Genomic DNA, 17195 nt, shown 5'->3' with positions numbered 1-17195 from the left:
TCTTTTTCCTTAGCTTTCAAAAATAAAGCCACCTCAAGAAATATTCACTTAAGTATAAAGTGTGACAACTAGCCCTGGTCTCTTTTATTGTCAAATTTCAGCTCTTCAGAGGGAAAGCTAACCAACATAGAATTTAATTTAAAGCAAAGCACTAACTTTGTTTTCAGTCAACAGATTAGATTCTTGACGAGGGAGAGACACTTGTAACCACAATATTGACTAATACTTTTATGCTTCTTCCAGCCTACCTGGTGTGAAGACGTAATGAGAGTTTGATTTTGGTTGTTTGACAAGCTGTGCCTTCGTGGATTTCAGTGGTTCTTGACTGACTGCATTCTTTGAGAATGAAAACAGTCCTTTGCTGGCGTTCAGTAAAGTGACTTGTTTGACGAGACATTCCTTTATCTCGTCATTAGCACATGAACACGCTCATCCAACCTCATTCCAGTCTGAGGGCCAATGGGCGAGTTCTCGCTTTATGTGCTTTTTATCCTCTGACAACTGCGACACAACAACATTTTATTTGTACATGCTGGATCATTTTGAATCATAAAGGAATAACTGAATGGATTATTAATTATGAGGGGTTGAGGAAAGAGAATTACCTCTTTTTGATGAACTGCTGGAAACCTTTGAGTCAGAATGATGGAACAGGTGAGAAACTGTGACTTGAATTTTATTCTAATATTAGCAACTTTTAAATGTGATCTAGGCTTAATTTTTTCCACATAGATTCCTCAAACACAGATTAATGTCTACATTAAAATGTAATAGACAGTTGTGAAGAAAATCAAAGTGCAAAAATTACCAAGATAGAATGCTTCATTTTGGTAGTACAATGCTATTCTTTGAAATACCATATATGTGGTAATCCTTCTGTACCATGGTATTTCTATCTCTCTTGTGAGACTTTCCTATACTTATCGATTTATTGATTTATTGGCAGTTTATTGACACCAACCATACTTTTGATGGAAATAACCAGAAGTTTCTTAATATAACTCTAGTGTTGATTTTCACCTCAGCTTACGGATTTCTACTAAATGCTATTGTACATTTTGACATTGACTAGTGTGGTTTTGACTATTAAAATGTACAGAATTTGATTGGGCAATGGTAGCATGTCATCACACAGACTTCAGATTCCTGAAATGCAACGTGGATGGTGTTGTGTAGTGCTACAAAGCAGTTTATTTGTCAAGCTCTGAAATATTGCTGACAATACAAACCTATCATAGTGCAATGTGAAGTTTACTTTGATATTTTTAACATTTGCTACATTTTATACATCAGGATGAATCAATAGACTTTAAAACCCTGAAGGCACGGTTCCAGGGTGAAAATGGTCTGAAGATCCAGACTAAACCTATCATCCCAGAGAAACCCAAAACCATCCCTCAGCCGACAAAAGCCAGCAATTCTTTAATCTCAACTATCAATGCTGTTGCGCAAAATGGGATGCATCATGCACCACGAGTAGTCTTCAAAGATGACAAAAATCTCAGTCGCCAGCTCTCTCCACCCTGGGGAGTAAAGACTAGAGAGAACCAGCCCATCAATAATGCTGAACTGCAGGACAATAACCAGAAGAAGGAAGTCGACACTGTAAAGCAGAGTATGAAAGACAAGAAGCTTCCACTGGTTCTGCCAGTGGCTCCCAAAAAAGCTGAAATCCCAGAGCCCGAATCCAGCCCACTTACACCTGCGTCCGTTTCACCATTCAAAGTGTCAACACCCAAAAAGTTTGTATTTAGCCCTCAAAAAACTAGAAAAGATGAATGCGAGAAGACGGGCCCTGCAAAGGAGGTAAACAGTGCCAAAAAATCTTTGAAGGACAGGAATCTTCCACTGGTTCTGCCAGTGCCTCCCAAAAAATCTGAAACCCCAGAGCCTGAAAAAACTAGCAAAGATGAGAATGACAAGACAAACACTGTAAAGGAGGTCGACATTGCTAAAAAGTCTCTGAAGGACAGGAATCTTCCACTCGTTCTGCCAGTGGCTACAATAAAAGCTGATACCCCAGAGCCTGAACCCAGCCCCCATACACCTGTTTCCATTTCACCAGTCAAAGTGTCCACACCCAAGAATTTTGAATTTACAACTCAAAAAACTAGCAAAGATAAAAATGAGAAGACAGATACAGTGGAAACCCCAACACCAGCTAGTCGTACCCCTGCTCCAAGTCAATCTGCTCCTGCTGGCCCATCTGTAACAGCCAACCCCCCTTCTGAAAGTGTACCTGTTGTCCCTAAGGCTGTTGTCCCTACTCAGACTTCATCTGGAGCACTACCTGCCCCCAACATTCCTGCCCTAAGTATTCCTGCCCCAAGTATTCCAGCCCCAGGTATTCCGACCTCTGCCAGCCCTGAGACAAAGATTCCTGAACCAGCCATTCCAACACCAGTCATTCCCTCTCAAGCTCTTCCTAAATCAAAGACTTCTAGTCCAGAAACCTCTACTTCAACTGCTTTTGACACTGAACCTTTTAAACCAAATATAAATATACTCTCTTTATCAGAATTATTTCCTCCCCCTGAAGGAAGCCCACCTCCAGAATTCACTGAAATTCCTCCCCCTCTTCTTTATGAAGATTTTCCTGATGGAGACTTTTCTGAGCAAGCTATACCCACTCCAGCGATCCGTACATTTATCGACCCAGTTCCCAGGAGTCCAGTTGTCTCCAGGTCAGCCTCCCCTGCCCCGTCCACCCCTCCGGCGGTATCTCCAGAGCCCTTGATGAAGCCCCTAGAATATACACCTAGTCCAGACTCCAGACTTACAGTCTCAAGCCCTCCTCCAGATGTTCATACTCCAGCTGCACCTGTATACGTGGTACTGGAGAATGCAAAAGCTCTTACTGACAATAAAGCTATTAACCCAGAGAGGACTAAGGAGGACCAGTCCTCATCCAAGCAGCTTTCACCCTTCTCAGCCTTGGCGAGAGCGGAGGAGATGGCCTCGGTTAAACGGGCACCAAATGATAGCCGAATATTTAACATTTTGGAGAGGGCTAAGAGAAAGAGCACAGTGAGCCAGTTGGCTACCACACCTGAAAACACAATCCCACTTGAGACAGCTACACCCGAGATTCCTCTGCCTGAAACTTCCACACCTCTGCCTGAGACTGTCACAACTGAGATGACTCAACCTGATGTAGCTACACCTGAAAAAGCCCCACCACAGCTTGTCCCAACTGTAGAACAACTACCTGAGGAAGCCCCACCTGTACCAGAAGTGTTTGATATCCCAAAACTCCCTCCAGTTGACTATGTGGATCACTCTTGGGTGCCACCTACCCACCCACCTGAAACTGCCAAGGTTAATGGCCTTGATCACAGTAAGTATCCATTTTAAGCTGGGTTGACACTGTGTGACAATTTTGCTGTCTTAAGATCAATTTCATTTCTTATTGTAGGGCAGTCTTCTTTCAATAAGTGTGGCATTTTCACAGATGGCCAATTAATTGGCTTTGCTTCAAATGAAGTCAGTTTCAGAAAATTTGTGCAGTGCTACTGTTTTAATCAACACAAATCACTTTTTTGATTATTTTTTCACAAATGTAAATACCTTTTAGCAATGGAAAACAGTGTTTAAATGCCTTTTTGATTGAGTTAGGTGGATTCCATACTTCAGGGAGGGTTGGTATGCAGGATATGTAAGTCTATTGTGGCTTGTGTTGGGCAACATATCTTTCATAATCAGTATGACAAAGAATATTTTGTCCGTAAAAGTAAGACATATTGGTTTTAGTTTAACTAAATGCCAATTACGCTTACATGTATTATCGTAAGTAATTGTTGTAATAAGACCATGTTGCTCAGAGAAAATAATTGTTTCCATTTCAGCTTAGATTGAAATGACATCCACCATCAATTATGTGGTGTTAAATATGATTACGTCACCTAAAATTATTCTTTATCTCATGTATTTGATCAGGCTTATTATTTCATAAGTATAAGCATCACAGTTCCTCCATTTTCTTTCTATGCTCCCTTGACCTCGCATTTTCATTGGCTTTGCAGACATAACTCCGCTATCTCTTCCTCATGCTTCTTTTTGAGGTGTATGGTTTTGGTTTGCATGCAAAAATTGCATGCAAAACAAATGCATGCAAAAATTTACTGGTAACACTTTATTTTGATGGTCCACCTTAGACATTCGACTAACTATAAGTAACCCTAACACTTATCCCTAACCCAACAGTCTTCTAGTCTACTAATACTCTAATAAGAGTTGGTTGACATGTAGTTGCAAAGTTACTAATGTCTAAAGTGGACCATCGAAATAAAGTGTAACCAATTTACTTAATTTTCTTAACAATAAAGATATCCAATAAACAAGATCAGTTTACTTGGCAAGCAACATTTTAAAGGCACAATATGTAAGAATTTTGCAGTAAAATATCCAAAAACCACTAGGCCAGTGTTATATATTTTGTTCAGTTGAACTTACAATATACCAAATGTTTCCAATTATTTGTAAATCCTGAGAAAATCGCGATTTTAACCAAGGATCTGGGACGTGTCCGGGAGTTGCCTGTCAATGGCGTCATATCCGCATTACCCTCGGTTTCCGGTTTTATTTTGTAGAAACCATGGAAACACAAAAGACGCTTTAATATATTACATGTTTTATTAGACAAGGGAACAAAATAGTGTAACAATATAACATCATTTTCAACACAATCAAATGTTTCTAATATGATAAACAGCGCTGTTACCTCATACACTTGGCCGGAAGAAGCAGTTGGAATTGCTCCAGCGGCCTCATTGAGCTCCAACATCACTCGGCCTGCTCTGCTTCATACTACAGTAACGTTAATAATCTCATCCATGAACATGATTAATGCTCGAGTCCCATCGTGATTCTTTTCCACTGGCTGAGGTGAAGACGACATTTCCCAAGATTCCGCGCTCAAACTCTGCGTCATCAAGCTACACCTTTGTTTTGAATAGGCGATCTCTAGTGGCGAAAAATCTACATATTGTAGCTTTAATTGAGCTTCTATTTATATATGTCTTTAGTATTTTTTTCAAAATGGTGGTGGTCCAGTGCTTGTCCATTCTAAGATTTATTCTCTTGTTTCTGTAGGGGTGGTGACAGTGGTCAAAAATGTGCATCCCCCTCCCCCACCACCTAGGAAGGCTCTGCCAGCCACACCCAGTGTGGACCCCCCAGTTGAGAAACCAACTCAGTCTCCTGCCAGAAACCTCCAGATTCCCACAACACCATCTATACCTCTAGAAACACATGGTAACTTTCTCAAGATGTTTCTCAAACAGTGTTTGTCCACTAAATGCATAAACAAAAAAAAAATTTTTTCTTCATCAGAAAATTCACTACATAACTCATTTGAAGAGGGATTTTATGAAGATGTTGAGGAACCTGAGGCTCCAGCAGTTTCTACCTTCAGGCCTCCATCAACACCATCATCAGATTCTAGTTCCAAAAGCCCAGTTTCAATTCACGAGGAAGCATTCCTGAAACAGTTGAGCACAAAACAACAGGTGAAAGAAGATGTGTTTCTGAACAAGCGGGATAAAGACATTGTGGATGTGGATTACGCATCTGTGAACTCAGGCTCTCTAAATCCAGACACTCAAGCTGCTGTGCTTCAGGACTCGGTGCGAAGCTCACCTGCCTTGTCTCCATCAGGGTAAGACATGATGATTTAGTGTGGCCACAGAAAAAAAGGCTTTTCTGTATGTGCTGTCTGTGACATTATTGTTATTCCGACTTTCCTTCAGGACCCTTGAAAGAGGTCACAATGTTGATGAAGAACACGCAGACAGTAAAAGGGGCAAAACACAAAAGAATAAGAAACAGAAAGGACCTCCAAAAAGTAAGCGGAAGAAGACCTCACTGAAATAGGCTAATGCTGTTGTGCTGTTGTCTTTTTGTCTTGTTTTCCAGTAAAAACTAACAACAAAAATTATATATATCATCAATAACATAATATATATATATATAATATATATCATATCATCTTCATTAAAACAAGATCAAATTTACTTGAGAAGCAAAATTTTGAAAATAATAGGACTTAATTATTTAGACATAAACGAATGCAATTTACAATATGGCTTATGCTTAAAACAAAACAAAAAATAGTTTTCTATTTGGTGTAATATTAATATATATATATATATATTTTTTTTTTTTTTTTTTTTGGTGCAGAGTAGTGGTTCATGCTCTCAGTTATCTCATCTCTGATGACCTTCTGACCTCCATAGAAATGATAAACACACAGGATATTGTCATGTCAGTTTATTTTAGATTCTCTGTTATCTTCAAAGTATTCTGCTGACTGACGTATGTTTTGTATTGTTTACAACTTAGATCCATATGCTGATGCAGCGGCTGCAGTAAGTTTTTTTTTTTTTTTTTTTTAGTTCTTACGGTAACACTTTATTTTAGTGCCGTAGTTACACGTTACTACATGTACTTACTATAGTAATAACAGTAAATTATGCATAATTACAAGTAACTAACCCTAAACCAAACCCTAACCCTAACCGTAACTCTATAGTAAGTACATGTAGTTAATTTATAGTACTCAGTATTTATTTGAGTAATTACAATGTAACTACGCCACTGTAAAATAAAGTGTAATCGTTTTAACTAGTAGTGTAATGACTGTTGAAGGGCTTAACGTTAATGTCAGTGACAGTTAATGTTTGCAATACTAATAACCCTACTTTGTGTAGCATTATCATATACGTTTTGTATCTTCTTATTGCATGTTCTGTTGTTGCAATGATCTGTTCAAACATGTTGCTGTCTTCAATTAAATCACCTCACCTTTTAGGTGGTGGAGGCTCCCAAGAAAGGCTTGTTCTCCAGGTTTGTAGCAGTGTTTTATTATTCGCAATATTAAAGGTTTAGTTCACTTTCATATAAAATTTTCCTGATAATTTACTCACCCCCATGTCATCCAAGATGTTCATGTCTTTCTTTCTTCAGTTGAAAAGAAATTAAGGTTTTTGATGAAAACATTCCAGGATTATTCTCCTTATAGTGGACTTCAATGGCCTCCAAACGGTTGAAGGTCAAAATTATAGTTTCAGTGAGTAGAATAGGGTAGGCATAGGACATACAGCGTAAGCTTTTTGAAGAATACAAAAGTACGATTTTGGCAGAAGCACTTGGAAGGCAATCATTTGTTTATATAAAGCATATACATTTAAATTTTTTTCAAAAATGACCGATCGTTTCGCTAGATAAGACACTTATTCCTCTTCTGGTATCGTTTAAAGCCCTTTGAAGCTGCACTGAAACTATAATTTTGACCTTCAACCGTTTGGAGGCCATTGAAGTCCACTATAAGGAGAATAATCCTGGAATGTTTTCATCAAAAACCTTAATTTCTTTTCGACTGAAGAAAGAAAGACATGAACATCTTGGATGACATGGGGGTGAGTAAATTATCAGGAAAATTTTATATGAAAGTGAACTAATCCTTTAATTTAAACTGCATCTACATTCCCAAAACTATCTGATTGAAACGATGAAAAACTTCAATCCTCAGGAAGAACTCAGCAAAAGCGGCAGAGGAAAAAGAACTAAAGAAGAAAGAGAAACAGCGTGAAAAGGAAAAAGAAAAAGAGAAGGAAAGAGAGAAGAAGGAGCAGAAAGAAAGGGAAAAGAAGGAAAATGAAACGAGGAAAAAATTTAAGGTATTTTTCCCCCCTTTTGGACAGTATTTGTATGTGTTTGCACCAATAATTTTGCATGATTATTGCAACTCCCACAATCCATTCCTTATTACAATCCACATCCCGCTCCTGAGGTGCATTTACCATCACTAAAATCCGATTATTTTAATCAAAAGTGAAATGAGCCTTACATTTCAATTTCTCGCTAACAGCGAGAGTCCTTTTCTAATGCACATGGCAAGTTGAGTAAGTGAAATGTACATGTTCATGTAACTCTAATGATGTTTAATGCAGATCACAGGCCAGGAAGAGGCCATGTATCAAGTTAAAGTGATCGAGGACTGTAAGGGCCGTAAAAACGACCTGCCGGTGAAGGTTGGAGACACCGTGAGCATCATCCGTACCAACAATTGCCCTAAAGGGAAATGGCTGGCTAAGGACAGCAACAACAAATGTGAGCAAATAATACACACAAATTAATTGAATGCCATTATGTGCATATCTTGGCACACGCATAATTAGCATGACTCTAAATGAGTATTACAGATAAATGAAGTGCAGAAATTAAGCTTTGTTATGAATTTACCCCGATAAGGACTAAATGCCTGAATAGATCTGTCACTAAGCAAAGACTTGAATGAGTCCTTGAGGTTTGACTTATCTGTTAGACTGTGTATGTAAGAGCTTATCTCATTTTTCAGATGCTTCTGCTGGAATGCAGATTGGCAATGTGCTGTGTGTTGTTTTTCAGACGGTTATGTCCCAGTGGAGAGTATGGATTTGAACATCAGTGGAATTATGGAGCTGGGGAAGATGACAACAGCATCTAACAGATCCAACGGCAATGGACACAAAAACACAGAGGCCACCAGTACAAACAGCAGGTAGCCATTGAAATGATTATAGGTTTACTGTAATATACAGCAGTAATGCTATGCTAACATTGCGTGCTGAAAAGTGTCTTGATCTGCAGTTTACAAATGAAAGATTTTTTTTATTTTATCTGTATTTTTAGGACCTCAGAGCATTATGACGTGAGCCATGAGAGCTGTAAGCACCTTCTTTGAATCATTTTTTAAAGTAGTAAATGTTTTATTTTTAATTTTATTTATTTATAATATGTGTTTTGCGTGTTTTACACTGTCTTAACCAGCCACGACCATAATAAGTAACAGGATATTTTGTTGTTAGCTTTCTACTGCATCATACTAACTAGCCCCGCCCACTGTGAAATTTCATTTGTCCAAAATCCCACCCACACAATATACATCAAACATTCTCTTCACTTTGACTGTACCATGGTAACAGATGTAAAGAAAGAGTACCTGAAAACCATGCTTAAGCAAAAGAAGAGACTAGTGTTGTCAAAAGCACTGGAACTTCAGCACCAAGTCTAGACTGAAATTTTAAAAATGTTACGATACCAGCATTTCCCTCTAGCATTTTGAGCACTGTTGAGCAGATTCTTAAACACCTCTGATTGGCCATTGTGTTCACAAGCTCAACAGATATGTCTGTGATTGGCTACAATGATCAACGCTTCAAAAACATGTTGTAAATACACTGTAAACCCGAATAAGTTGAGCTAACTCAAAAAAATTGAGGTAATCAGGTACATCAAATCTTATGATGTTCTCAATTTTAAGTAAGCAGAACTATCAAGTTTTGAGTTTGTAGTACTCATGCATGTTAATTGCTCCTAACTTGAAGTACTGAGTTAGCTAACTCATACATTTTGATAGCGATTAACATAAAAGGTTTAGTTAATTAACTTTTTTATTTTGAGTTCTTGCAAACCAAATGAGTTGTTTACTTCACTGTAAACCCTAATAAGAATATTCAGAAAATGCCAACTTGCTAATTTGCTAACATGTTAACAATAGCATGGTATAGCACTTACTGAATGAGTACAGCAACTTAAAGCATGTAACTTACCTGCTTTCAAACCAAGCAGCATGCTCCATTTGTCACTATGATGGTAACTCTCTAAAAACCCACATTAACAGAAACTCTTCTAAATTAGCATAACAAAACATTAATCACTACTAAATCTCCCTTACCATTAATCTTGCACACACACAAAAAACAAAACATTATATAACACTTAATTTTAGTATTTACTCTCCCTTTCGAGTGCCATGTGCAAAGCATACTGGGAAATAGAAATCCCAGCCCAGTTTCAGTTAAACTTAAGTTAGTCTAAATTAAAAGAAATGAGTTCATACAACTCAAAACAATGAAACAGTTCAATATAAGTTTGTTCCTACTCAAACTAATTAAGTATTTTGAGCATTAGGGTTTACAGTGTAGACATCTGTGACACTCTTCACTTAGTGCTTACACAGATACACACAAAAGCGTTTGAAAGCAGGCATCTGTCAGCGTATCCATCTATCAGCAGATATATTAGGGATCCGCTTATAGATGCCTGCTTTCAAACGCTCCTGTGTGTATCTGTGTAAGCGTTCTGTGAAGAGTGTCAGAGATGTCCATTTACAACATGTTTTTGAAGCGTTGATCACTGTAGCCAGTCACAGACATTTCTGTTGAGTGCATGAACACAGTGGCCAATCAGAGGTGTTTAAGAATAAAAGCGCTCAAAATGCTAGGGGGAAATGCTGGTATCATCACATTTTTTAAATTTCAGTACCGACTTGGTACCGAAGTGCCGGTACTTTTGACAACACTAGTAGAGATACCTTACAGTAAAAATTACGTCTACAAACACTCAAGTCTCAGTTAAGCTCAAGTGCTCAAAAAGGGCATAAGTAAACCAATATCCTTCAAAAAGGTCTCTTCAATATAACAGAGAAATAAAATAATGTGAAGTCAAGTCACCTTTATTTATATAGCGCTTTATACAATACAGATTGTTTCAAAGCAACTTTACAGTGATAAACAGGAAAATAATGATCAGTGAAGTAAAGCAGCTCTAAAAAAAAGACAATACTGTCACTGAAGTTGGTTCAGTGTTGATCCAGTTCAGTTCAATAACTGTGTAAAAAAAAAAAGATACTTAAGTACAGTAACTCGTTTACTCAAATACTTTACACCACTGGTAGCACTATGGTTTTTTGGACACTACTTTGATTGTAATACCATTATATTATTAAAGTATTTTGGATTACCATCTAAAAATCATAAATTAACATGGTAAATATTATTAGCGGACTATGGTATTATAATATCATCTGATAAAGTACCATCAGTGAACCATTGTACCAACACAGTTAAAGCTAATATCTGTGGTTTTTGCTGTTTTGGGTGGTTATAATACAGAGTATAAATCCAATTTTATTATTTTATTTTATTTTATTTTTTTATTTTATTTTATTTTATTTTATTTTATTTTATTTTATTTTATTTTATTTTATTTTATTTTATTTTATTTTATTTTATTTTATTTTATTTTATTTTATTTTATTTTATTTTATTTCCTCAGTCTCAGAAGACAGTGAGGAGTGGACAGCAGATGATGATGACCCCGTGTTTGGCTCTGCCAATGAAACCTCACACATGTAAGTATTACCTTGTGTGTTAGTATGTTCTCTTTTATTTGTACCCAGTAACACAACTTGACAGTTAAGCTATTGTATTGTTTACAAGAGGTGTATGTTCAATCTTTCAGAAGGCTGAATCAGTCACTGGCCACACCAGCTCAAGGTGAGTCACTGATGATACATACATACACAATGTTCACAGAAAACCAACATTCCAGGAACAGCCAGAGATCAAAACTCTGGGAAAACTGTCATTATAGCTACAGAATATCATTCACTTGTTCGTAATCATTTATGGAAGCCTATTTCATAAAAGAAAAAAGAAAAAAAAGAAAAGAAAAAATCATAATTATGACATAAAATGTTGAAATTATGAGCAAAAACAATTATGGCATTGTAATAATGACATGAAAAGTCATAAATATGACATAAAAATGAAACATTATGACATAAATAGTCATAATTAAGACAAAAAAGTCAAACATTTTATTAAAAAGTTGAAATTATGAGCTAAAAGTAAATTGTCATTAAAAGTCAAAATTATGAGCTAAAAAGTGAAAATTATGACATAAAACTCATAACTATGGTGAAATTTTGACAGTAAAAATTATTAGCTAAAAAGTACATGACATTAAAAGTGCAATTATTAGATAAAAAACATAATTATTACATAAAAAAATTCAACTTTTTGTCATCATTTTGAATTTTTATGTCATAATTATTTCTCAGTATCTCATAATAGTTGGTTGATTCATTCTTTTGTCCCTGTATTAATTTGTTTTTTTTTTTTCAGGTCCTGTCGAGCCAAACGAAACTGATTCAGCTTACATGAGCGTGCAGTAAGTTCTGTTCTATTCTATTCTATTCTTTAAAAACGACACATACTGCACTACCTTTGATCAGAAATAATCTGTTTTACATTAAGAACACAAGAATAGTCATTTGTTTATTGTGCGTTGCAGACCAAAACCGGAAGCCCTTCAAAGACTATCCACATTCTTTATGCAACCAACACCCTCTCAACTTCCCCTGCAAGACAACAAACCACTGTACGACATCCCTTTACTTCTTGTCTGTTTCTCTTGAATTCACTGAAGATCGCTTACTGTAAATGATAAGATTACAGGATAGCAAGTAATCATGGTTTCTCTACTTCCTGTTTCCTTATATGGTTGTTTGTGCATAAAGAATTCCAGAGCCTAAACCAGGTATGTTTTGACTCACTAAACCTTAATTATATAAACACTCACATCTACCCACACTCACTTTTTTTCTCCACTTCTGGTTTCATCTGTTAGCACATGAAGAGGATCCTGGCAGCTTGTAAGTATTCTCAAAAATATGTGCAAGTTCTCAAACGTAACACAGACAGTCATTTATGACATGCCTCTCTCCGCAGGAGTATGCGGTCAGACTGGTTTTACATGAATGTCTGAGATGGTTTTCAGAAAGCATGTCTCATTCCCTCAGCCTGTGCAGCACTGCTGATGACCTGATAATGCTAACTGCTAACTTGTGGTGTTGTTGTGTATTTCCTTTAGAAATAAAGAGGAAGATGATTTAGATGTCTCACAAATCCAGTTTCTTCCTCCTCCGGATCTGTATGCAGACATCATAGCTGGAGACTCTATGCCTATTTACAGCAAGTACGTACATTGAACACATGTTGACCTTGTGTGACAACATGCCCCAATAGCAGAACATGTTGTTGCAATATATAGGTTTAGTTGTCACAGTGGATCCATTAACTCTTTCCCTGCCATTTGCAAGATTTTATGTCATTTATGACAACGCTTCCCCGCCTTTGACGAGCCATTGCGGCAGTCCGTGTTTTCACTGTTATAAGGTAGAGGGCGCTGTTACGGATCCTCCGCAGCATCTCTGCATCCAAAAAAACAAGCAAAGAGGAAGATCTGCGTAAACCAGATGGAGCATTAAGTTGTTTAACCCTCAAATGGTTATTTCACCCAAAAATGAAAATTCTGTCATTAATTACTCACCCTTATGTCATTCCAAACCCGTAAGACCTTCGTTCATCTTCAGAACACAAATTAAGATATTTTTGATGAAATCCGATGGCTCAGTAAGGCCAACAAGATAATTAACACTTTCAGATGCCCAGAAAGCTACTAAAGACATATTTAAAGTTCAAGATCAGGTTCAAGATCATTTGCGATTTATATATTTCACATCTGAAAGAGAGGTGTACACACGTTTTCTGTGCGTATGTTCTTTCTATGAATTACACGTACGCACATTTGAGAAATGATCGTAAGATCAAATTTAGGATGGTTTCTGCGTAACATTTTATAAATGACACTTACATTTGTGTCAGGACTCGCTCTGCAGTAAATCACTGAGCCATTTCAAGTTTTGATGAAGATACTTCCTATTCTTTTGTTTTCTGCCTGCGGTAACTATGAGTGAAACGTCACTTCACAACTGTGTATCAGACATTGCCACCTTGTGGAATAAAGGTGAACTGCACTTATTCAGTCATCAAAGATCCAATTATTGTTGTGCAGAAAAAATATACTTACACTAACACACCTCAGGTCGTTAGCGACCATATGCAATTATTTTTTTTTTTACAAAAAATGAATGGGAAAACAGTCATTCTTCATTCTCAGTCAATTTCTTCTTATATAGTTTATAATGAATTGATTGATGAATACTCAGTAGTCTCATGTCTAACTTTAAAAAATGAACGAGGAGGAGGGTATCCAGACAGCAACATAGTGTCGGCCCAGTGTCGGCCCAGATCCGGCCCATGTGCAAACCAGATGTGGGCCGGATATGGGCTGACACTATGTTGCTTTCTGGGTAGTGATTGACATTCCGGGTCACTTAAGACCTGAGGTATGCGTTTAAGTGTTAAGCTAACGTGATCACCCAACACTCAACAGCATATACTAAATCAAATCTGCCCAACATTACAGAGAAAAATGTCAAACCCACGAAGAGGTATACGACAGTGCAAGCTTTGGGGGTGTTGATGGACTCAGTCTCTGATAATTCATGTTTTGATCATTGTTCTGAATTCTTTTGACATATTCACTGTTTATATATTCATACAATAAAATATTCTGGGAGCCATGGAAGATTAAATAAATTATATACAATACTTACAATACAATACAAGATTTTTTTTTTAAATGTTAAACAATTCAGTAATAATAACAGTAACATTCTGAAATATTAATAGAATTTTAAATAACTGTTTTCTATTTTAATACATTTTATAATGTAATTTATTTATGTGATGCAAAACTGAATTGTCAGCATCATTACTCCAGTCTTCAGTGTCACATGATCCTTCAGAAATCATTCTAATATGATGATTTGATGCTCAAAATACATTTCTGATAATTATCAATGTTGAAAACAGTTGTGCTGCTTAATATTTTAGGATTCTTTGATGAATAGAGTTAAAAGAACAACATTTATTTGAAATAGAAATCATTTGTAACATTATAAATGTCTTTAATGTCACTTTTGATCATTTTAATGCATCCTTGCTGAATTAATTTCTTAAAAAAAAAATGCTAAAATTGCCCCAAATAAAATGAGCAAACTTTTATTCCTGCTTGACTTTTAACATTCAGTACAGGCTTTAAAAACTTTACCCTGGTCATTCCTGACCTCTGGCTTTTTTATGCCGCATTGATGTTTACTGACATTTTGGAGAATATGTTTGTCTATTCTAGGCCAATCAAACTCATCTCAAAATAGACGAATAGCTCCGGCTGCGAGAGGGAAAGATGGACTGCGCTGGATCTTCACTCTGAGTTCATAACCCTCCTGTGGGGAGTGTTTTGATGAGTACCACAGTAAATGTCACCCACACAAGCTCAAGAAGAGATGTGTCTGTCAAGTGGGAAGAATTATGTTTGTGATTGTTCATCTGTCTGTAAATGGCTGCAGGCGAGTTCTTCTATATTCATGTATATTTTGTGCATTCTGTGTGAAAAATACCAATGCGTGGAGCTGTGAGAAGCTCTTCAGATTATTTACACCCTTACATATATATATATATATATATATATAAATCATGCATTCTGTTGCAAAGACAGTCTGTGTCTAGTCTGAGGTTGTCTAATTAGTTTAAAAGGTTCATAATTGAACACTTGCATTCAAAGCTGACAGATCAATGTGAGAGCTTATGCATGTTAAAACAGCTTGGCATTTGGGTTTGGTTTTAACAGTGCATTGCAAAGTAAACATTTATATGCAGTTCCTAAGTCAGCATTATATTTTTGCAGTGTAATTTACTTTAGGATTGCAACCTTAAGGTTTATATAACCATGCTCTGTATTTGTATTAGATGAATTAGTATTATATTATTTGTTTCATATTTTACAAGCAGTACCTTGCGTTTAAGTATTCCCAGTCTTCAGGGCTACTCTACATTAGGGGAAATATGCTGATGCTTGTAGAGCAAGTTTGAGTGCTGTTTATTTAGTCATTCTACTGCATGTACTAAATTTTCTGGTGCAGACAATAAATGTCACAGTTGTGTAAATCTTCTGCCTTTATTGTTTCAGAACTGTTCCCAAAATTTACCAAATGCTTTCCTTGATTTTTCCAGTAGCTGCATAAATACCGGTTATCAATCAATCATTCCATCTTTAAAAAAATATCAATCTTTTAAAAAACATTTTTTTATAACTATAAAAGCTAAAAAAAAATATTACCATACTGTACTGATCTGTATGATTTTAATGTTTTTGAAAGAAACATTTTATTTGATCAAAAATGCAGTAATAAGAGTAACTGTGAAATATTACTACAATTTAATATAACTGTTTTCATGGAAACTTGTTTCCGCCACGGAATAAAAAAATAAAAAAAGTATATAAAGTCAGAATTGTGAGTTATAAAGTCAGAATTGCGAGTTATAAAGTCAGAATTAAGAGTTATAAAGTCAGAATCGTGAGCTATAAAGTCAGAATTGCGAGTTATAAAGTCAGAACTGAGATAAAGTCAGAATTACAAGATATAAAGTCAGAATTACGAGATATAAATTCAGAATTACAAGATAAAGTCAGAATTGCGAGTTATAAAGTCAGAATTGCGAGATATAAAGTCAGAATTACGAGTTATAAAGTCAGAATTGCGAGAAGTAAAGTCAGAATTGCGAGTTATAAAGTCAGAATTGCCTGATATAAAGTCAGAATTGCCAAGTTATAAAGTCAGAATTGCGAGTTATAAAATCAGAGTCGCCTGATATAAAGTCAGAATTGCGAGTTATAAAGTCAGAATTGCGAGATATAAAGTCAGAATTACGAGTTATAAAGTCAGAATTACGAGTTATAAAGTCAGAATTGCGAGATATAAAGTCAGAATTGCGAGTTATAAAGTCAGAATTGCGAGTTATAAAGTCAGATTTGCGAGTTATAAAGTCAGAATTGCGAGTTATAAAGTCAGAATTGCCTGATATAAAGTCAGAATTGCGAGATATAAAGTCAGAATTGCGAGTTATAAAGTCAGAATTGCAAGTTATAAAGTCAGAATTGCCTGATATAAAGTCAGAATTGCCAAGTTATAAAGTCAGAATTGCGAGTTATAAAATCAGAGTCGCCTGATATAAAGTCAGAATTGCGAGTTATAAAGTCAGAATTGCGAGATATAAAGTCAGAATTACGAGTTATAAAGTCAGAATTACGAGTTATAAAGTCAGAATTGCGAGATATAAAGTCAGAATTGCGAGATATAAAGTCAGAATTGCGAGTTATAAAGTCAGAATTGCGAGATATAAAGTCAGAATTACGAGTTATAAAGTCAGAATTGCGAGATATAAAGTCAGAATTGCGAGTTATAAAGTCAGAATTGCGAGTTATAAAGTCAGATTTGCGAGTTATAAAGTCAGAATTGCGAGTTATAAAGTCAGAATTGCCTGATATAAAGTCAGAATTGCGAGATATAAAGTCAGAATTGCGAGTTATAAAGTCAGAATTGCAAGTTATAAAGTCAGAATTGCCTGATATAAAGTCAGAATTGCGAGTTATAAAGTCAGAATTGCCTGATATAAAGTCAGAAT

The 17195-nt window shown here is 36.1% G+C and overlaps 1 protein-coding gene across 1 annotated transcript; it reads left to right on the top strand.

Moving 5' to 3' along the window:
• Positions 1-435: 435 nt before the first annotated feature.
• Positions 436-15677, top strand: LOC127502665 (proteoglycan 4). Its single transcript, XM_051875791.1, has 19 exons — positions 436-654; positions 1294-3337; positions 5092-5253; positions 5332-5656; positions 5748-5842; positions 6340-6365; positions 6809-6843; positions 7529-7676; positions 7950-8109; positions 8407-8539; positions 8671-8705; positions 11098-11173; positions 11284-11318; positions 11949-11994; positions 12118-12204; positions 12344-12363; positions 12454-12478; positions 12697-12801; positions 14863-15677. Exons 1-19 carry the CDS (start codon positions 643-645, stop codon positions 14885-14887), a joined length of 3594 nt encoding a protein of 1197 aa, XP_051731751.1. The 5' UTR covers positions 436-642; the 3' UTR covers positions 14888-15677.
• The last annotated feature ends 1518 nt before the right edge of the window (positions 15678-17195 follow it).

The sequence above is a fragment of the Ctenopharyngodon idella genome, chromosome 20 (assembly GCF_019924925.1).
Source record: "Ctenopharyngodon idella isolate HZGC_01 chromosome 20, HZGC01, whole genome shotgun sequence".
NCBI lineage: Eukaryota > Metazoa > Chordata > Actinopteri > Cypriniformes > Xenocyprididae > Ctenopharyngodon > Ctenopharyngodon idella.
This window is presented reverse-complemented; position numbering and strand designations above follow the sequence as displayed.